Consider the following 23,230-nt stretch of genomic DNA (forward strand, 5'->3'; position numbering starts at 1 on the left):
CATGTATTGTGATTAATTAACGTATAAAAACATTTACACAATATAGCTATTGAACTCTAAAATTATTTTGGAACTTACATATCAAACTATAAAAAATAGAAAACTATTTTAGATTTTCTTAGTATTATAATGGATAACATATAGAATGGAAGGCAAACTCGATCATATTTAGTATTTACAACAAAGTAGCCAACTTAATCCGATTCAACATGATTTTTGGAAAACAAACTCAAACCTTTTTACAAGCATAAAAGAATATTAAGTCATTTTTTTCAGGAGACATTATTTAATTTTGTTTCAGCATCTCCTCCCCTAGTTTTGAAAGAGTAAGTGGTGGTATTGGGAGTTGTAGGCCAATACGGTGGGGTGTGGAAAGGTGACAATGTCGTCGTGGTGCTCCTTCTATTCGTTTCCATCTCACTCTCCCACAGTGAAACCCATGGCTACGACTCATCCCCCTTTCATTTTCTCATACATCAATCACAATGTCACTTTCTCTTCCTTTTTTTTTTTTCTTTAGCTACTAGCTAGACCCACAAAGCCTTGCTGGCGTACAAGTTCAAGTGCTCATTTTTCTTCCCATTGTCATCTAAATAAATTTTCAATGTCTAACGGCCCAACGTTTCTTATCTTTTTCTCTCCATGTAATTTAGGGATTTTACACTATGCTTGTCTTGAATAAATAAAAAGGTTAATTATATTGGCGTTTTCTTGTCGGAAAAGTTACTTTTCACTTCCTTTTGTTATTTAATGGCGGAGTGTGTTTGCAATAGAATTAGTTTCTCATACTGAAAATGTATTGGATGCAATGCAAGAATATGAAGAGCAAATGATATATAGTGTAAGAAGGGCAGTTTATACTACTGCTAGCAGTTGAGGAAATTGTCACTCAAGAGAAATGCTTCCAACATATTTTCTAACATTTTTTTTTTTTTACATATTTTCTATTATTAATGAGAGCCATAAAGCTTTATCATAGTAACGTGTGTGACTTTGGAAAATCAATTAATGTTCTAAAACTGAAAGGGCAAGAAATGAAATGTTTCTTAGTATATCTTCATCTTCAAGCTTTCAAATCAAATAAACGATACGTGGATCTCTTTTAAACATTAATTAGCTTTCATTAAACACATGTTGCTAATGCTGGTTAGAAACAATTATTACTTTTTTATGGGTAAATATATATTATTACTTAATTTGGGAACTTAGTGGCAAAAATATAGAATTTAATCTAAGTTTTATCTTTAAAAATTAATATTTCCCCTCAAAACACATGAAGGGAATGAGTATCTTCCGGCTAAATAAAGAAGTCAAATTTTAGTTAGAAGTCCTTAGTCTCGTATTTATTATGCGATCCATACGCATTATGTGTCCGAAAATTTACGAATGGCAAATTGGCAATGGATAAATTATAAAAGGACAAATTCTAGTTTGCCATCAAGTCTTCCATTCAATTGATGGCACGTGAATTTTTTTAATAATAAATCTCCTCCATTAAATGTACGTGGCAAAATTTAAAATTAAGATTTACGTACGTTCCTCATTTAATTAAAGAAGTTGATGATAAAAAATAAAAAATAAAAAATTGGCTCTATATTTTTTGTTTTTACTAAAATGCTAGGAGAAATCCCAGATCCAAATGGAGCCATGTAGGAAAGGGTCTCATGAATGGATATTTTTCCTAACAGAGATTACGGCTTTGGATTTTGTGAAAAACACTACTAATTCCAAATAGTATTTCAAAGTACCAGCAAATGGCTTTTTCATTGAACCTCTGGCATATTGTTGAGGTACAGTTGTGCAGACTTAAATTTGAGGGGAACCACCTTTATTTTCTTATTTTGATTATATAGCATGCACGAACATGGTGTTATATATGCTTGGGAATTCCACATGCACGTGTCACGTTAAAGTTTTGGTTTTGTTAATTGTTAGTATTCATTTATGACCGCTCCCACATTCTTTTCTCAATTTGTGGGTTACTCGGATGATGGATGGATATGGTTTCCATCGCTTTCAACCCAACAATTAACAAAAGCATGAATGAATGACTACTCCACTCACGAGATAAATATTCGTGGTCTTATGGTCAACGCGGGTAACATTAACTTTTCCCTATCTACCCGGCCTCCATTTTGAATCTTCTAAGTTTTTCCTTATATGTATGTGTGTGTTTTTGTAGTAAAGGTTCTTATGTAATTATGTTAAGACAAATGTTAATTTTTTAAAAATTAACCAATACTCTAAAAATACTGATTAACAAGACTCTTATGTTAAATAAAGTAACTTGATAATTAATTTGGACTATTATATTTTAAAAGCATAGATTCAGTATATCATGTAAATCCAAATTTATGACTTTTTTTGTTTTGTAATGAAATTAAACTCATCATAATTAATTAATGAAGTGAGTAACTTTATCAATATTTAAACCAACTACTTGTCACATAATTTATGTCACTAAGTGTATCTGTGAATTACTAACATGGAACATAATAGTTGATGTATAAATGATATGGTTGAAATCTTTGAGTATATTGTAAGAGATTTGATTCTTAATCTTATATATAGTGAAGACTTTATTGAAAAAAAAAAATCACTTCATGTGTTAAAAAAATAAAAATGTCTCTAATTATTAGTTGAGAATATCCCTAATGTAAAAAAATTTAATCCTTTATATTTTATAATACCATTTTTAATTCCTTATAGTGATGAAGTTATACATACAATTTAAAAAACAAAAAAGATTCCTTTTAGTCTATATACTTAAAAATAACATCTTTTATTTTTTATACATACCATTTTTAATCCCTTATAATTCTTATTATAAAGATTAAAATCGTGTATATAGGGAGTTAAATAGATTAATTTTTTTTGTAAGAATTAAAATATGATGTTTTTAAGTATAAAGAGTAAAAGGGAAAAAAATTGTAAATACAAAGATGAAATGAATAATTAAGCTTTTTGTTCATTTGTTAATTGAATAGTTTAAATAAAATTATTTTGAAATTGTTTATAATTATTAAGCATGAGTAATGTATTATTTAATGACTTGAAATTTAAATTAATGGTGATGGACCACATCATAATTATAGTAACCGCTACCAGCAAGGGACTTTACTTAATAATAGATTATTACATGCTATGAAATTAATATAATTCTTACAACTATTCAAAGACCATTTTCATTCATCATTACAGCCATATTTAACATATAACAGAATTTAAGGTGTTCGATAAATCAACATAAACAAGCTCTTTTAACGGGAAAAAAAAAAAAAAAATCGCCTTCACCTTTCATTTTCCCCTGCATTCGTTTAAGTTGGCAACTTTATTTTCCTTATTTTCAATTATGCAATACATCTAATCAAGTGAATAGTGTAGATATTGAATTCCAATTCACTTATCATGCCAAAAACAAGTACTAGATTCATCACCTTTTTTAGCTTTAAAAAATGAACCATACTTGAGGTCAAATTGCATCACCGCCAAAATGTTTGCTATCCTTTTATTTGTTGAATGTATATGTCAAAATCTTCAACATCATCACTGTCATACTTATTTATTAAATATTATAATTTCATATTGTATCAATTTGTTTTGGAGCAAGCTGGTATCCCTTGTGAGACATAACATTGTGTTCTTCATATGAATATTTAGCGTAATTACATATTCGAAGTTTAAACTCAAAATACGGGTTAAAGTTGAAAAATTTTAAACTGGAATTAAAAACATTTTTTTTAGTTTTCTTTATTAAAAATATCTTCTGGTGTTAAGAGCTTTTCTAAAACCGTGCTTTGTTTGTCTTTTAGTTTAAATGCAAAATGATATCCAAAAATTATGAATTAACAGTTATAGCAAGCAAGTTGTCCAAAAACAAATAACTTCCATTTCAATTTTTCTATTCAGAATGTAATTTGAAATTGTATCCACGAATTGAAAAAATTATAGAACCAATAAACACAGGAATGCACATAAGATTAAGAAACAAAATTTGAAGTGATCGATATTCACGAAAAAGATCAAGAACTCTGTCAGTTTAAACTTTAAAATACCCTTAACAACAAGAAAAATAGTGAAATAGATAATCATAAGAAACAAAAAACGATGAGAAATTTTGATAGAAAATTTTCTAAGGTCCACCTTGTGCGCCTTCTCTCTGAATTCCACAAAAATCTCCTTCATTCATTTGCATGAGGCTTTCCAACGAATGATGAATGATGCGACGACAACTTGTGAATAGATTTTTTGAATATATATTTATTGTTAAGATGATATCATCTCATCATTTAATTAATAAAACAGGCTTAAGATAAAAAAATTGATATTCAAGATGCAATATAACAAAAAAAATTATTGAAAACCTAAAACAAAAAAAATTATGAAGGACTTAAACATGGTTAAGTCCAAATATTAATTATAATAATATTTAGTATATTAATACTAAAACATGTTTCTGACTTAAGCTAGTTTTAATTACTATGGATGGAGTACAAATTATTGTGGTTTTAACTGTTTCTTCTGTGATATAGGCTCGTTAGCTCATTAGCTTTTTGGTTTTTTTACCGGTAGACTCATAGTTAGCCCACAACTTGTCGATATGTGTAACGATGAAACCGACAACCTATTTAAAATCTTAAATATAAAAGAGGTCTAAAAATAAATTAACATGTTATATCATATTTATGTAGAGGTCAAGACAAACGTAAAAGAAAACTTGTAATAGGTTAATAGGTCAGACTTTTTAAGTTGAGAGATTATAAAGTAAGTTTTGTCAAGGTTAGGCAAGTTGACCTAGCTTAGCATGAATTATTTCCATCTCTGACATATTATCTAACTCCCTAATTCACATAAAGTAAAAGATAAGATAACATATGTATAACCTAACAAATTATCGATCGGATACACAAACATTAGACAAGATAATAGCTTATTTTGAAGAAAAATAACATAATGAAAGTTTGATATAGTTGGTTTTGATGATTAGCCTCTCACTTGATTGTGATGGCAAGTTATATAATATGTTGGTTAGTTAATTAGTCTCTTAGACCTTTTGATTGACTGAGTTAAGAAGTCTGAATGAGTTAATAAAAAAAAGTGAAAATAAACTAAGTGTGCCCTAGATGATTGTTAAACAAACCAATATAACTCATATTGATGTTCTTAAATGAATATGCTAGTATTTAAGTTGATGAATCATATTTTGTGTTTGCTGTAATAAAATACACATGTAATCTGTCACTTAGTTCAGAAGCTTATGATATGATACATGATCATTTATTACATGGTTCAAAAACTAGTTTTACATAAAAAAAAATATTGCCTCATGGAATAATCAATTAAATACTTACTGTAATTGATTATATAGGGTAAATCTTTATTTTATTAAAAAGGTATTTGTTCTATAATAATTGTTTACATGAGAAATTAATTGATTACTTTGTTTATAATTCATACCAGAATGTCTGTTGAACAATTTAATCAATTAGGTTGAATAATAATTGATCACAACATTTATCGACCATTGTTGTTTGAAAATAATGAACTTTTATGTTTTTACCCTTTATCTGATACTCTAAATAAGGGTAATATGGCTATTTGGAATACATGAAAAGATACTATAAATTTGAGATAATTCACTCCATTCTCTAGGAATTAACAAGGTTTTCAAGATGACCAAAGCTCGTCGAGATCACCTTTAAGCTTTTCTAGTTATTTGTCAATCACATTTTAATTAGGTGATATCTATCCTTGTTTGAGTTGCTTCTGATTATCGTATGCAATTGAGAAAAACTATTTTCTCGAAAGGGAAATTGCAGAAATGTGCTATAATTGTTACCAGGTTTTCTTGAAGGGTTCCATTTTTTATTTTTTTTGGGAAAGGCAAAGTGTAGTATATATTATAACTCAATCAAAAGTTATATACAAGCTGTACAGTATACAAGAGTCCAGCCATATACCAAACCAAAAAAGCTTCTGATATCAACAAAAAATGGGATAGATAACATCTACCTAGCAATCAAGAACTCCCTCGGATCAGTGCACCAGAAAGAATAGAAAAACCCTGTTGTATGTCCTGATTTATACAGGAACCACTTCAATGAAACAGTGTTGATTTGTGCCAAAAAGTCAAACGAATAACGAATTTGTCTCTCTGTTTCTAAAAATAATTGAGTTCTTGTTGGTCCATATACACCAGCAGGTAGAATGCCAAAAAATGTGTTTATATAATCTGTTCATCCTCCCTTGAAAGCAATTACCCAACTGATTATACATACCATGAAAATCATTAGGAAAAAATAAGAGGGATATCCAACCAATCAAACACTTTCTTCCACGCCTCAGAGATAACCCTGCATGATACAAAAAAGATGTTGAGCGCTTTCCCTTTCTTCTTTACAAAAAACACACGAATTAGACATGTTAATGTTTGTAATTCCCCTTTTAAGCAACTGTTCACAAGTTGGCAATCTATCTTGTAACAGTTTCCCTGAGAAAGCCAACACTTTTGAAGGAATTCTACTCTTCCAAAAGTTTTTGAATGAAGACACTTCCAACAACAGATCGGACCCCTCCCTCTCAATAGAATGAATGAATGTCTCTATACGCATTAGCCACAGAAAAACATCTCTCACCGCCCCCACCCACTTGTGCTCCCAGAATCTTGTTGACGGATCGTCCCCTACCCTCCTTTTGCATGAATCCACGAACCATCCTGGTTGGATCGAGTTTTCAGAATCAAGGTTCATGATATCTCTCCACCATATAGACCATCAATTGGACTGTACTTCCTCATATGGAATATCGAAAATTCCCATACTTTTCCAGAAGCAAATGTTCATTCAAAAAACGCCATCTCCACTTGGACAGAAGGCTTATGATAAATTTCTCCAAGTTTTTAACCCCAAGCCCCCCCTTCTGATTTCGGCAAACATATTCGTTCCCATGCTACCCACGAAATCTTTTTTATATCTGCATCTCCCGCCCATAAAAAGTTTCTCTGCAACGACACCAAGCGTTTGATCACTTTCTTGGGAGCCTTATAGAACGAAAAATAGAATAGAGGTAAGCTACTGAGCACTGAATTCACCATAACCAATCTCCCTGCAAAAGGCACATGTTCCTACCCTTCCACACCGCCAAGCGCTTCTTAAATTTATCCACCACTGGATTACACGCCTCACTTCTTCTTGGGTTAATTTCAATTTGAATTTCCAGGAATTTAGAGTGAAGGGTTCCATATGGCCTGAGCAAGTTTAGGGTTGTCTTTTTTCTACTTTTGTTTTTTTATATCCTATTGTAAATGATTTAGAATTTTAGTGAAAAATCTCAACATGTTTTTTGTTTTTTTTTTTTATCTTTTTTAAGGTTGGGGCCGTTTTTCCATGCCCTGACAACACCTTTCCTTTTCCCAAACTTAGGTGGAGATCTCTTTAATAAATAATAATGAACAAACTTGAACATTTAAATTAGATTTTTTAATAATGAGTAATAATTGAAAACTATTGATGAACTTGTTGCATGACGTGTCCATATGCATAATATATATTACATATATACACACACAACAAAATAGCATTCTATTCTCTTACTTCCATCAATTAGGGCAAACAGCTAGCTTTCCAATTAAGAAAATAGGTTGGTCTTGAGTAACTTTCAAGGGTATCTTATCTTAACTAGTAAATAGGTGTTGACAAAATATAAAACTAAACTACTCAGTAAATGAATCTCTAATCAATCAAAATAGAAATACATATAAATGTAAATATAACAACAAATTTACGCAGCTTGTGAATATTTTCTCAAAGTATTTGAGAGCATTCATAAAAAATAAATTCAATGGGCACAGCCCAACAATCTTCAGCAACTTAGCATCCTCCAAACTTCAAACATTCTTTCTTGTCCATATAACCTTGCTTGGCAATTTGGCATGACATGTCTTTATCCTTTTCCTTTTTAGCCTTATTTATGGTTGTTCTCAAAACCTTTATTCTGTCATTGCATGCCATATAGTTCAACTCAAACATTTAACGAGCCCTAACGAACGAAAGCATGATCAAATCTACACTTTTGGCCTGTTCATCATTTTTAGAGATACCATATTCAGGTCTATCAAATTTTGTGCAAAAATGTGCAGGCACACTATTCATAAATTCACTCATTCTTTTACCCTCTGTGACCCCTTCTATTTTTTATTTGTTGTGTAGTACGAAGTGTCACCCTAAAAAACACCATCATATTACGTATTTAGCGTTAACTTGAGCACCCATTTAGTGTTGATAATTTATGTTTACTCAATAATTTATTTAAGAATAGCATCCAAAAAAAATAGAAATTACTTATTTTATTAAAAAACACTTTTTAAAAAAATAAGTTTAAATAAATTTGCTCATATTTTGTTTTGGTTCCTATGTATTTTGTTAATCTTTATTTCAATTTTTAGTTAAGATTATAAAATATAACAAAAAAATAAAGAGTATATTATAATTACAAAGTTTATAATAAAATATAATTATATAATGAAAGGTTAAACAATAATTTAAACATTGTTTAAACTGTAATTTTTTTAATATATCTGTTTGATCAAATAATATATTTTACTATAAAAATTAAGTTCGATTGATTGAGTAGGATATGAGTTATAATAAATCTCATTACATATTCCAACCGATAAAATATACTAAAAATGATATTTTAGAAAAAATAATATTATGACTAAATGAATATGCTTTATTATAACAAATATATAATATAAATAAATTGAAGCCTAAAAAATTTATCATTTAAAATAACAATTTTTATCTATCTTGATTTATAATGTATCTATATCAATAGATAAAGGGAATACCCAATTAGATAATTATTTTTTGATCTCCACCTTTACTAGGTTATTTTGTCCTTCAAAACTTATATTTAAAAATAATTTTAATTTTAATAATAATCCAATAAGTGCAAAAGTATTTTAAACCTATTTTATAACTATGGTGTTCCAACTTCACTTAATTTCTCTCTCTTTCTCTCAAAACACACCAAACCATTCATTCATTGATTCTTAATTTCATTCAACAAATCATATAATATGAAACAAGGAAATGTTACATAACAATCCTTCCACGGTTGTTCCCGGATGCAGTGGCTCGCCACCACACCCATGTCGTGTCTCCGTACCAATGCTGCTCTGCCGTTGTGCAAAACAGATCCCGCAACTCATAACTACTTAACCAGTTCTTCAATAAGTTAACAATGGTAGAACCACAAACACAAAAATTAAGAAAAACAAGCAAACAAAAAATTAGTATTAATAATCGCAACCTAGGGATCGATGATAGTTTCAGATCACTCAAACCCGTGGATAAAAACAACATGTTTTTTTAAGAATTATTTTGAAAATCAGGGAAATAAAAAAGAGGAACACAAAAGAGAATGAATAACAGAATAAGGATAGCAGGTGTTACTTACAGTGGAAACTAACGCGATGGAAGAGGAAGCCCGAAATGGAGCTTCAGAGCCCGACAGAAAAGTTAAAAAATAATGATCTAAAAAATAAGAAAACTGGATAGTTAGAAAAAAAATAGCCTAAAAGAATGTAGTGGGGACAGAAAATTTTATTTTAAAAAGTTAATAATAAAAAAATAATGAATTGAAATTTAAAATTAAAAAATTAACAGTTTTTAAATAATAATATTTTTGAATTTTAAAATTAAAATAAAATAGTCAATGTTCAAATGATAGTGGTTTTCAAATAAGAGTCATTTCTTAGGTGGAAGCTCTGATAAGACTACTAGAAGGTGGGCTCCCTTGTTTGTATTACTAAGCTAATTTGGGATTTTAAAATTAAAAAATGACAGTTTTTAAATTATAATTGTTTTGAATATCCAAGTTTATTGAGTATAATTTTGTCCTTCGAAAAAATTAAAGAGAGTATTTTGGATATTAAAAAAAAACAGAAAAAGAAAGAATAGACTTTTATGTTTCTACTATTTATCATCGTCTATTTATAACTCCCAAGTTCACATTGCAATTTAATAATTAATAATTTATTTTATTAAGTAGTTATATTATTATTTAGTTACAATATATTATAAGAAAAATCGTTACAATATATTAAATTTAACACAAGAAAAATACAATAGCATAATAAAAATGCATTAAATTAGAAAAAAAATAATTTAACTCAAATTAATATTCACATCCATTAGAATATAAGATATATTAATTTTAGCACAATAGAAATTACACAAAATATCAAATTTAACTTAATAGAATTGTGGAAACACATACAAAGCACCTATGTTTGTGTTAGTTATAATAATACATACTTGCATTACTTCATTCTTTATTTTAAAAAAAATACATATACTAAATTGTTTGTTACTAATCATATATTTTCCTAATTAATTATACATTTATACTTGTTATAAGTAGTTTCATCAATCTAATATAATTGTATAGATATCTTGTGTAAGCTGGAATGACTCTAAATTGAATAAAAATGATTTAGTCATTAAATAATAGTATATAATGTCGACTTGGTTGAATGTTAAATACATTAAATATGTCTTATTTCTTATATGATAAAAATTATTCATTTTGATAAATATTTTTTGACCAATCTATTATCATACTTAATTTTAGTTTTTAATCTATTTTGATAAATCATCCCAATATCTAGTATAATAAATTATACCGTGTCTTGTATATTAAAGAAGAATGTTAGTTTAATTGATTGAGCGGGTAGATGAATATTGCAAATCCATTATTATCGGTGCTGTAGACATTTTTTCTATAATAAATTATTGTCTATAAATTTATATAAGCAGATAATCATACATTATACCGTATTAAATCAGACTAATCGCAATATACTAGTATAGTAATAAAATATCTTTGTAATAAATTTGAGTCCAATGTATTTTTTTTTTAACTTAGAGTATTTTTACTGAGAGTCAAAAACTATTTTTCTCAAAGAAAATTTGTGACCGATTCAAAGAACTATTATCAGTTATGATTCTGCTCTCTTTTCGTACTACCGATACAATTTTTTTCCAACTTTTTTTCAACTATTTATTTAAGAAATTAACTCTCTTTATAAAATATTTTTTCATACTGTATTGAACCACTAATTATATATTTAAAAGATATGATTATTTATCATAATCCAAGTATTTATACGAATCAATAGCTAGTTTATTATATTAAATATGATAGGATTTTAGATTTATTGTCAATAATGTTCTATTTAATTTAAGTTTAAGTAAGATTATCTTGAAAGATATTTTATAAATAAAAAATAGATTATGCATTAACAATCTAAAATAATAGACGTAAAAAAACACTATAAAATAGTATTACATGTATTATTTAAGCACAAACTATCAAAGTTATTTTTTAGAATGATTATTTTAAAAATAATATCAATGGTGATATCTGATTAATTAATAATATAGAAATTTTTACGTGCACGACTAAATAAAAAATTGGGGAGGGAAGTAAAAACACGCGCCGCACAAAGCGTTTGGGTGTGCTAGTAAAAAATTGGGTTTGAAGCGAAAACTTAAAAACGAGGGAGCGAAGGGGTAAACTGTTTTCTTTGGCACTTTTTTTCCCCTTTTCACAACTAGTTTCTCCCTCTCTCTCTGGATTAAAATATTGTTTTTAACGAAAAATTAAATAAACAATTTAAGAAAAATTAAGGAAAAAAAACGCGGCTGCTGTATTCACCAAAAACAGAGACACGGTGAGAGAGAGAAAGAAAGAAAGACAAACTCTGTTCTGATCGATCCCAGCTAAGATTCAACGTTCCAAATAATCGAACACAACTTTATTGGTTTTTCGATTTATCTGAGGTTGTGCTTTCAATTCTGCTATAGTTTTTGTTGTTGTGAAATCTGAGGCTGTGATTTCTACGCGAGCCCGCAATCGTGTAGAATTTTTCAAATTACTTGCGGGGGTGATTTGTTTGGGTGGGTTTTTGATTCCGGGGAATGGATCGAAGAGGGAGTGCGATTTTGATTGGGACGAAGGGTTCTCAATGCGGAGGTTTAAGCTGGAGGGTTTGATTTTTGTGTTTCGTTGTATTTTTTTGGATGATTTCTGCAGGAGGTAGGGATGCAATAAAGGGGCTAGGGTTAGGGTTAGGGTTGGGAGCTGGGAGGAGAGAGATGGTGGAGTCAGAGCTTGAAGAAGGTGAGGCGTGCTCGTTTCAGAACCATGAAGATTATGATGCCACCGTAGATCCCGATGTTGCCCTCTCTTACATTGTAACGACCTTTTTTTATCTTGATTTTGCTTGCTCTGGTGTTCTGAGTATACTTTTGTTGGTTTTCAAGCTTGGAATTATTGGTGTTCACTTGTTTTACTTTGTTAGATCCATGGCCTGAATTTTGTTTCCGGTTGGTTTAATTTGTGTAGTTTTAGGGTTGTGCAGTGCCGAAATGTGTTTTGTTGTGAGTTGAATAGATTTGATATGTGGTTAGCTTAGAGGGTGTAATAGAAGATTTTGAATTTTTGTGGCCTTTGTGATGTCAACTTGATGCATTGGGTTGTTGAGGGTGTTTCTGATCAATCTGCCTGATCTGCATATGTAAATGCTGTGTGAATCAGATTGGTGCTGTAAACAATTAATTTCCCATTTTTCTGCTTCTCGTTTGATCTTTTTTATCTTTTTCCTTTCATGAAGAAATAATCGTTCAATTTTTTTATGTGCTTTTGTTTTTGTAAATTGATGTTTACGGTTTAGGAGTGCTGTGTTCCTTCTGTTAGACTTGGATATAATGTCCGCTAAGTGCCAAACAACATGGTGGAGTCGTTTTGTCTGTATTATAATTATGACAGCATGAATTACGTTTCTTGTCGTTTCCGCTTCATAAAATTCGTGTTTTAGAAGTTTTGTACCGAAGGAACTTCCTTAATTTGAAAATCGTGCCAACTGTGAGATGGCTGCGTGGCACATTTAGAGTTGTTCCATTATTTTGTTATAGAATGCTGTTTGTTTCTGTATGATAAATCATAAATATGTCTACATCTGTTGGACTTTGTCAGCCAGATTTAGTCCCTGTTCCTGTTTTGATAACTAATCTTCTTTCTTTTCTCTCGATTCTTTCCCTTAGGATGAAAAACTTCAAGATGTTCTGGGACACTTTCAGAAGGATTTTGAGGGTGGGGTGTCTGCGGAGAATCTGGGTAAGTCTTAACTTGTTAGAACCATGACCCATCTAATGTAGGCTTACAAATTAAATAGTTATTGGTTCTAATGATATCGAGATACAATTGATCATTACAGGGGCAAAATTTGGTGGCTATGGATCATTTTTGCCCACCTATCAGCGCTCTCCTGTTTGGTCTCACCCAAGGACTCCACTAAAAAATCATAGTCAAAATACACCCAGATCTCCCAATAATTTGCAACCAGAGGTAAATTTCTTACACTAAATTGATGACTGTATATGAGGTTTTATGACTTTCCCTCATGTTATTTTTTTCATTTTCGACTTATTTCAAATTAATTTTGTACCATGTAGGGTGGGCAGGGGGATGCTGTACAATGTTCAACTGGAACTCAGTCATCGAGACTTGGCCCAGGTTCTGGTAACTCCTCAAGGATGCCTGCAAACAAGGGTCTCTCTTTAGATGACGGAACTAATCAAGAAAAATACATGACAACCACTAATGCTGACACATCCACTTCTAAGCATGAGTCTCTAAACAAAAAAGTTAATAGCACATCAGACCAGAAGACACTGAAGGTTCGAATCAAAATGGGTCCTGATAGTTTATCAACAAGGAAAAATGCTGCAATATACAGTGAAATTGGTCTCGATGTGTCACCATCATCATCACTTGATGACAGCCCCTCTGAAAGTGAAGGAATTTCTCGTGGTCCTCAAGATGCTCCTTTTGAATCTCCAACCATTATCCTTCAGGTTAATTATCTTCTGGCAGTTTGATTCTCCTTTATTCTCTTCAGATTGAGCTTAACAATATTAGGTTGAATATTTTTTGGTGTCTTGGAACAGATTATGACAGACCTCCCTCAGCTATTGTCGCCTATTCCCGATGATACGATCGAGTTAACTGTAAAGGAAACACGTGCTAGAGATAGCATCTCTGGTCCTGTTCATATGGATGACCCAGAAAGTTTTGACATGTATGAATCTAATAATGTAAAGGGAGACAGAAAATTGTTAGGTGGGAGTGGGAGGAAAATGAAATCTCTGGAGGGTTGTGAATCCTCAATGGAAGTCAATGGTTCTACAAAGAAGAATACTCGGAATGATGTTGGAGTGCTGTCAAGAAAGGAACAAAGTACAGATGCATTGACTATGGAGGAGCTAGTTTCAAAAACTATGAAGCTTCCACTTTTATCCAGTTCATATTCTTTCGGTGATGACTTGCTTAAGGCTGTGGATGGGCAATGTGATTCATCAAAGGAAGCCAACAAAGTTATGGTGAGGGAGAAAACCTTCTCTGATCAGGGACAAAGGGAACAGGTGGAGTCAACATCTACTGAGGTGAATGGTTCTGCTGAGAAGGCAAAGGGAAGTTCAGGAAGAAAAGTTGTGGGAGATAAGGTTTCTCTTGATGACTACCCAGTAAAAGAAAATCCTCAAGGAGATAAAAATTTCAACTCAATGATAGTTGAATCTAATGTTTCCAAAGTTAGGACAGAACCAAACACTGAAGAGCTGCCTAAGAAGGCTAATCAGAGAGGTAACCTCTCTGAACCAGATGGTATAGAACATCCATTTCCAGGGGGTAAGAAAAAGCCAAAGGGAAGTCATGGCACCATGGTTATGGAGAGGGAAAAAGAAAATTTGAAGGTTGGATCCTCTTTGGTTCCTAAAACAAAAAAGAGTTCTGATGATAGTTCTGCATCGAGAAATGAAACTGAAGATGCCAGAATACAAAAAAGTCTTGGAAAGACTAGAGATACTTACAGAGATTTCTTTGGGGAATTGGAAGATGAGGAGGACAGAATGGGTTCATTGGAGACCCCTTATGAAGAAAAACTGAAGGAATCTGAGGTGGTCGAGAGGAGTGCACCTATGACTAGTTATGGAGCAAAGGAGAGATCTGGTGGTAAGAAAGCTGATAAGCCATTCACAGCAATATACCCTAAAACAGCCACAAATGTCTCATGCACTGGAAATGCAAATGGTACTGACATAGAGAATGGTAAAGGGGTTCCTGTAATGATACCTCCTGTTGAGATGGACGATAATTGGGTACAGTGTGACCAGTGTCATAAGTGGCGTCTTCTACCTGTTGGAACAAATCCTGACAACCTACCTGAAAAGTGGCTATGTAGTATGCTTGATTGGCTGTAAGTTCCGATTCAGTGTCTTAATCTTTTGAATATATGTCCATAATTAAAGTTTAATGCCCTATTTTGATAAATTTTTCATAAATACTTAAAGGATAAGAAAATAAGAAGGTAAAATGAATTGAACTTCTCCCATTAGTTAAAATCAACTCATGCACTTTAACTTTTATAGGAGCTCTCATTTATCATATCCAAAAGTTGAAGTGCATAAGTTGATTTTAACTTAAGGAAGAAGTTTGATTTGTTTTTTTTCTTCTATAAATGCTTCTAGAGAAGTTTCTTCAAACGGGCCAAAGAATTAGTGAGCTTGTAGCCCAATTGGAACTGGCCCCAGTTTCTTAAGGAGTTAAGGTTGAGGTGTGATCTTGATTTTAACTTTTCCAAGTGCTTTCACGTACAACATCCTCCCCCCCCAAAAAAAGAATAAAAATAAAAATAAAAGCTAGAGAAACTAAATTGCTTGTTAACATATAATGAGAACTACTTATATTCATTATAATGGATAGCACATCAATTGCATAGGTTTTTTTTTCTAAATCAACTAATGTTGTATGCATAAATATGCAGGCCTGACATGAATCGATGTAGCTTTAGTGAGGATGAAACCACTAAAGCACGTATTGCATTATATCAAGGGCTTCCTCTTGATGGTCGAAGTAACCTACAGAATGTCTCTGGCAGTGTTATGGTGGGAGGAACCATGGCAACATCCCAGCATCCTTACCAATACCAACTAAATAATGATCTGCATGCAGTACCTGGGGGCAAGAAAAAGTTTATGAAAGAAATATCAAATTCTATAAGTAAAGACAACTTTTCTCAATCATCATATTCTATTAAGAAAAACTTGCAGTCAGCCGTGAAAAGTAAGAGCTTAAATGATGTGAACAAATCTCCTGTTGCGAGTGAGGCTGATGTTCCCGCAGACAAACACAAAAATAAGCAGAGGATGCTGGAGCACAATTCTGATAGAGGTAACTTGAACCACATATTCATTGTGCTTTTGTGCTCTGTATTAACTAATGTGCAGATGTTCAAACACCTGTTAAATTTATATGATGTTATGTTCATTTCTGGAATTTTGTTCTCAGGTGATATGAAAGTCAAATGCAGGAGGGACTCTGATCAAGATAGTTCTAGACCATCCAAGAAATCTAAGAGTGACAAGGTTCATTCTATCAATGAAGAGTGGATTATAGAAGAGAGTGGGACTACTAGGAAGGTGGGTTCAAATAGCACTTTTCCAACAACCTCAGTTGGCAAAGATCGACCTAGACAGAAAAACCACTCATCTTCGCAGGACTTCAAATCAGGAAAAGACGGGTTGCCAGATTCTGCTGAAACCACAAAAGATAAAGGTCAGGGTTCCTTGGATGAGGGATCCCTGGATCTGGGGATTTGTGATTCAATTGGTAGTGTGAAAAAAAGGAAGCTGAAGGGGTATCAGGATGCTCAAACTTACAGCCCTGGTAACCCTTGCCTGCAGGAGAGCAAAACTTCTGAGCATGAGTTTAGTAATTCCAGGAAGGAAAAGAAGGCAAAAAATTCTAAATATGAAGGCAAAGAATCAAATGCCAGTAAAGGAAGTGGTAGATCTGACAAAAAAGTTAGTCATACAAAGACCCAGAAATTCAGGCAAAAGCCTGAGAGCAGTTTGTCACAACGGAGCTTGGATGGACTGGACTGTTCAAAAAGGGACTTGGGGTCTGTACAGGCTTCTGTTGCTGCCACTTCAAGCTCTTCTAAGGTTTCTGGCTCTCATAAAACCAAAGCCAGCTTCCAGGAAGTGAAAGGCTCACCTGTGGAATCAGTTTCTTCATCACCTATAAGAATTTCAAATGCAGATAAGTTTACAAACAAGGAAATTATTGGGAAAGATGATTCTCATGATATTGCTGCTGCGGATAGTCCACGAAGATGCTCCGGTCGTGAGGATGATGGTGAGAATGATCGATCTGGAACAGCTAGGAAGGATAAATCTTTCACCATTTCCCATAGGTCAGATTTTCAGGACAAGGGTGTTAATCACCTGTCAGATACTAAACTTAAAGCTCAAACAACTGGTTATTGTACCGATGGTGGTGTTGACACTATAGTCCCAGATGGGACACATCCAGGCACAGAGCAGATTAAGCATCCAGGTGAAGACAACATTGTTTATTATGCTAATACGTCTCAAGCAAGGAAAAATGGCATAGAATCAGGTTTGGAGGGCAACAATCCCAATGACAGCTGTAAGTCAGAGTCCCATGCAGATAAGGTCAAGAGTACTAGTTCCCCATGTCAACTGAAAGATCAATCTCCTCTACATGAGGCAAAAAATAAGGATGGAAAAATTAAGTTGCAGGAGAAGTTTGGGTTCAAGCCTGACCTAAATGGGATTACATATGCTGGCAAGAATGATTATACAGGAAAAAAGGAGAGCAGGAAAAAGGAGAATCACTCAAATCGGGGTCATGACTTTCAAGATGTTAGTACAGATACCCCATGCAAACAGGAGGTATTTCATGCTCCTATTCAGAATCAGTTGCCGGACTGTGATACTGAAAGATCCACAAAGAGATCTCTTTTGGAAAGAACTGATCAAGAAGTACATGGAAAAGGGAAGCCATTGCCATCATTTCCATCTGAAGGATCTCAAGTTGAGACATTAGGTCATTGCCCACGACCAGTTGGCTTACATAAAGGAAATGGAGATATGGAAGTTGATCCTTCCAAAGTGGATGATGTGTCAAAGTTACAAAAGAAGCAATTGAAAAAGACCGGCCATCAAAATGGAAATCAGCAAATTGGTTCAAGAAATCCCATACTTAATGGTCACAAGTCCAAGGAGCTTGATGCCCCTAGTCCAGCTAGAAGGGATTCTTACACCCATGCTGCTAACAATGCTCTGAAAGAAGCTAAAGATCTTAAACATCTGGCTGATCGTCTTAAGGTTTTTATGCAGTCCCTTTTAGACTTTTATGCTTTTGCTCTTCTCAGTCCTTATTTTACCAATTTTGGGTTTATCAAACAGAATACTGGATCCAGCGCTGAGGGCACTAGTCTTTACTTCCAGGCAGCCCTCAAATTTCTCCATGGAGCCTCTCTGTTAGAATCTGGCAACAATGATAATGCTAAACACAATGAGATGATTCAATCAATGCAAATATATAGTAGCACAGCAAAATTGTGCGAGTAAGACAACAGTTTTCTTTATAATTGTGCTTTAACTTGTTTCAAAGATCATATTGTCTTCCCTTGTTTAAAATACTGGTGTAAATATTCTTTCCTTCATCTATTGTTTTATTAGGTTGCAATTTGCAAACATGCCTTCAAACTTCATTACCATGCTTTGCATAAATTATATCTTTAGGCTGATTTTATGTTGTATATCATGACCTTTATGATTGGAATATTTTTATTTTGGTACCATCTTAATATTTTCCTTTTAATAGGTTTTGTGCTTATGAATATGAGAAATCAAAAGACATGGCTTCAGCTGCTCTTGCCTACAAATGCATGGAGGTAGCATATATGAGGGTAGTATATTCTTCACACACTAGTGCAAGCAGAGATCGGCATGAGTTACAGACAGCACTGCAAATGGTTCCTCTTGGTAATGAATTTTGTTACTTGATTTTCACTGCATTTGCATGATGCAACAATTTTCTTTCAAATTCTCAGTTTCCATTTGAATTTGTCCTAGATATCCTACCAAATCCCATCTCCATTTTGATGATTTGGCAATTAAATGTAAAATATTCTGATAGTTTTGTAGAAAAAATGTCATGTCTCATTCATTATAATGGATTATCTGAACATCACTCATCTGACAAGCATTCTATATGGCATGATCATGGATACATATCCTCTTTGGTGGTTGTCTGTAATTTGGGGAGGGGGGGGGGCATTTAGAAGAGTTTCTATGGAGCTTATTCAGGCTTATGGCTTTATAAGCTGTTTTTAGTTTATTTCAATGAGTTTAATGGAGAAACTTATCAAAATAAGCTATTTTAAGCTAATTTCAGTAAGCTTCACGGTCAAATTTATGGATAAGCTCTTGTGGGATGAGTTTTTAAAACTTTTTATTAAATAAGTGTTTAATTGTTTTGTTTACCAAATGCACACTAAACGTATGAACAGAAGAAGGAAAAAGAGAAGAAGAATAAGAACAGGATGAAGAATAGTTACATATGGCTAATTCGGTTATACTAATATGTCTGAAATTTGTTTTTCCTTTTGTCATGTCATGTAAGTGGAATATGGTTTCTCTTTTTAGGAGTACCATTGACATTGTGCTGAAATTGGAGTAGATTAAACTCATTTTTTTTAACCTTGTTTCATTTGTCAGGCGAGTCTCCATCATCATCTGCCTCTGATGTAGACAATGTTAACAACTCTACAGCAGCTGACAAGGTCACCATATCTAAGAGTGTCAATTCGCCCCAAGTAGCTGGAAACCATGTTATTTCTGCACGAAATCGTCCCAATTTTGTGCGATTGCTCAATTTTGTAAGTATATAGTTCTTATTCACAGAATAATGATCTTAACAAAAGCCACCCATTTCCTCACATGGAAAGCCTTAGAAACTTGATAGGAAACCATAGTGAAGGATAATGCATTCGTAAATTTTACTTCAGAATAATGTGAAGTTCTGAAGTCCTGTTGATTACTGAATTCAGTGATTGTCATGCCAGGCAATGCTTTCACTCATTGTGCTGTGAAATATGGTTACTATTTAGGATCTATGATGGAGTTTGCAGAATTGAATTTATTTGGTATAGGACTATAGTAGCATCCTGCAAAAATTTAGAAGTGCTATATTTTTAAGAAAATTACAAATTAAAAAATGCAACAAAATAAATTACAGTAAACCTTGAACTTAACTGAAAATACCTAATGAATCCTATTTTGAGCTTTCACAAGGAGAGAAATGTAGTCATAAACACCAAATGTGTAAATTTAATTTAACCTTTGATGGCTTGTCTAACAAAGAGCAGTCAAATACATGTGCACAGTAAAACTAGTAAATTACTGTGGCTTAAGAATAGCCAAGGCCAAAGAAATTTGCAAATAAGTAAACTGTTCGAATTCAAAGCATCCCAGTATTTCCCATTAAGACCAAATGAAGGAATGAGCTTCCTAAAACTGAAAGGTAGTAGATCATCAAGGAAAGAGGACTAAGAATGTGTTTAAGGCTGAATCTGTTCTAAATTTTAGGTAGTGGGATATAGAGTAATAGATTTTATGGTCTTATTTTCTGAATCTTATTCCTACAATGTTTGTTCAAATTGTACACAAGTAAAATTTCTGCAAATAAAAATCTGGTATCCAATAGGTACAACCCTTTTATGATCCCATTTGATTCCAATTCTATTCCTACTTCAGATTGCTAGGGCATGTTAGCTTTATAAAATCAGATCATATGGTCTTAAGATCTGGATTATGATTTTAGTGTTTGCAATAATTATTACGCCAAAAGGGAAGCCCGTACCAACAACTATAGTGTTAGCTTACATACTTTGTTGACTGTGTGTTAATTAGCTTGCATATGATATATTGGTCTTGTTGACTGTATCAATTGCAGGCTCAGGATGTTAATTTTGCCATGGAAGCCTCAAGGAAATCACGGAATGCTTTTGTAGCTGCTAATTCTAGCCTGGCTGTGGACAAGATTGCAGATGGTATCTCCTCTATCAAGAAGGCTCTTGATTTTAGCTTTCAAGATGTGGAGGAATTACTACGTTTGGTAAAGGTTGCTGCAGAGGCCATTAATCGATAAAGGATCCATTTAATCAAAGATGATCCTAGCTCGTTAAGAAGATGTGTTTCTTTGTCATGTATAATATCTTCACTCTGACAAAAAGACAGTCTGAATTAAATTGTGAAGGGGAAGATTCATTTTGTTGGATCTTGATCTGGTCTTGCCATCTGGTGAAAGCTATTACTGTCTCTATACATATTTTTGCCATACACAGATGGAAGTCTCAGTTTACAGTCAGAGGAATTCAGTTGCTCTCTATTGTGTACAAGAATAAAATCTTTGCAAATCTTGAGATACGTGGAGGCACTTGGAAGTAAACTTCTGTAATGCAGATTCTGAGCTACTTTTTTTGTGCGGAATGATGCTACATCCAGATTATAAATTGAAGATATAATAGGTGAATGTGGTTAGACTTAGAATTTGAAACTATTTGCTATCTTTCGTCCTCTTCTCATTCTGGAGGGTTTATTATTTTGTCAATGTGTAAATGTATAAAGTTGTAATTTCTGGAGAGACGAAGTTGTGGATTTTGCATTACTGCAATCATGCTTCTACCAGTGGGTACTGCACTTTCTCCTCTTGTCCAATCTCTCAGCAGAAAGGAAAGTCAAAGAGAGCCAGACTAATGTGAGCATTTTCTTAATACAAGGGCATACATGTCCTGTTCCTGTAACTTTTGTATTTCTCAATAGCCGTTTTTTTCCTGATTTGAATCTCGACTTATATGCAGGTTGTCTTGTACAATGTCAGGATTAGTGGTAGAACAATATTCTTTACTCATTTTATTGTTGATAGAGACCAAGCAGAAAACCGAAAAGGAGGGATGTACAGTAAGATTTTTTTTTGAAGCGGCGGGCAATTACCTGCAAATGGATTGTCAAATTATAGGTACAAAACTATGCCTGTCTTGTAAAATGCGTTTTGTTCGATAGCCAAGTGAATGTCAAAGCATCTCTAACTCTTGATTGCATTACATCTCTTGTTTTTCCCGTGAAGGGATGCAGTGGACTTGTAAATAAACATTCTAGATTCAAGTTAGAGACAGTGCATGCTGGTTGCTGTCTTCATGCAGAATCTGACAGGTATTTTGGCATTATGATCAATTGATTATTGGCATATTTCTTGATGATCATATTACTGCTAAACTGGCACTATTAGTTGTGCACTGCTTGGGAAAATCTTTATATGAAAGTGTTATATACTCTTATATAAACTTTAATTTTAATTGATATAGAAAATTATAAATATTATTAGGATAGAAATATTAAATAGACCCTTTAACTTGCCTCTATTTTAAAGGTAAAATCTTATTAGTGAACATCAAAGGGATAAGCGTACAAATACTTACATACATGTGTGTTAACGTGCCTCAGCTCTAGATGCTGGTCTTCTAACTAGTTTCCTGTTCTGAAATGGCTTAAGCGGACAACATAGATTGTAGTCATACAAGAAATTTAGTTTTAGGACGTTTGTTGCAACTATATATGTCAAGATTGTCAGGCATTTCACACGTGTAGCACAAGCACAGCAAGTAATTACCAGAGCTATAGATAGGTTTGTACGAGTCATTCAAGTTATTGATTACCTAGCCTAAGACGCTGCTCCCTCATTATGGAATATATTCTGTTTCCTACTTGCTTTCTGGTTTTTTGTCTGTACTTTATGCGGGTATTTATATGGGTGTATGGTAAGCATCATATTCTAGTTAGCATTCCGCGTTGCATTTTATGATTAATTGATGCCAACCTAACAATGTCTGTGGTTGCAGGTTTGAGCAACCGAGGCAAATTCCAGAGAGATCGAGGTGGCCAAATCTGTAACTGGCCTTGGTGGAGTTTTTTTTTTCTCTCTATTTTTTTTCCCTGCTTTTCCCTTAGTCTACAGTATTTACATGTATTTTTTAAAACAGTTGATAGTATTGGGCATTTATTTTAAAATTTTGACTTTACTTACCTGTTCTTATAATGTACATAGCTATATTCATTTACCTTTTAGTAAACGATAATCTCTTATCCTTTCGGTTTGGTAACGAGTCCCATTTGGTGCATCTTGTGAAGTTATATGGGGTATAGAATTGAAAGTAAATAAAAAAATAGTTTAGTGTAAGATTATGGGTGTTTGATTGTGGTTTTATTTTTTAAAAATTATATTTCTAGATAAT

General features: G+C 32.8%; 1 protein-coding gene across 3 annotated transcripts; it reads left to right on the forward strand.

The window, feature by feature from the left end:
• Positions 1-11,622: 11,622 nt before the first annotated feature.
• Positions 11,623-23,084, forward strand: LOC100779172 (cysteine-tryptophan domain-containing zinc finger protein 3). Of its 3 annotated transcripts, XM_006577068.4 has the most exons (15): positions 11,623-12,260; positions 13,110-13,182; positions 13,283-13,413; positions 13,521-13,922; positions 14,016-15,322; positions 15,890-16,296; positions 16,414-18,257; positions 18,339-18,499; positions 18,760-18,920; positions 19,656-19,816; positions 20,893-21,466; positions 21,567-21,696; positions 21,800-21,957; positions 22,066-22,151; positions 22,838-23,084. In XM_006577068.4, the coding sequence occupies exons 1-11, from the start codon at positions 12,087-12,089 to the stop codon at positions 21,085-21,087; spliced, it is 5,016 nt and encodes a 1,671-aa protein (XP_006577131.1). In that variant the 5' UTR covers positions 11,623-12,086; the 3' UTR covers positions 21,088-21,466; positions 21,567-21,696; positions 21,800-21,957; positions 22,066-22,151; positions 22,838-23,084. The 3 variants fall into 3 exon arrangements, with proteins under 3 accessions (XP_006577131.1, XP_006577130.1, XP_006577132.1); XM_006577067.4 differs by having other exon boundaries at positions 20,893-21,696; XM_006577069.4 differs by having other exon boundaries at positions 20,893-21,696; positions 22,074-22,151.
• The last annotated feature ends 146 nt before the right edge of the window (positions 23,085-23,230 follow it).

Source organism: Glycine max, chromosome 3 (assembly GCF_000004515.6).
Source record: "Glycine max cultivar Williams 82 chromosome 3, Glycine_max_v4.0, whole genome shotgun sequence".
Lineage (NCBI taxonomy): Eukaryota > Viridiplantae > Streptophyta > Magnoliopsida > Fabales > Fabaceae > Glycine > Glycine max.

What these genes read in the sequence shown, in the direction of transcription:
- LOC100779172 (XM_006577067.4), top strand. Translation starts at nt 12,087, where the DNA reads ATGATTTCTGCAGGAGGTAGGGATGCAATAAAGGGGCTAGGGTTAGGG. An exon ending in TGTAGTATGCTTGATTGGCT is followed by an intron (nt 15,323 to 15,889) that starts GTAAGTTCCGAT and finishes ATAAATATGCAG; the next exon opens with GCCTGACATGAATCGATGTA. An exon ending in GGAGCACAATTCTGATAGAG is followed by an intron (nt 16,297 to 16,413) that starts GTAACTTGAACC and finishes TTTTGTTCTCAG; the next exon opens with GTGATATGAAAGTCAAATGC.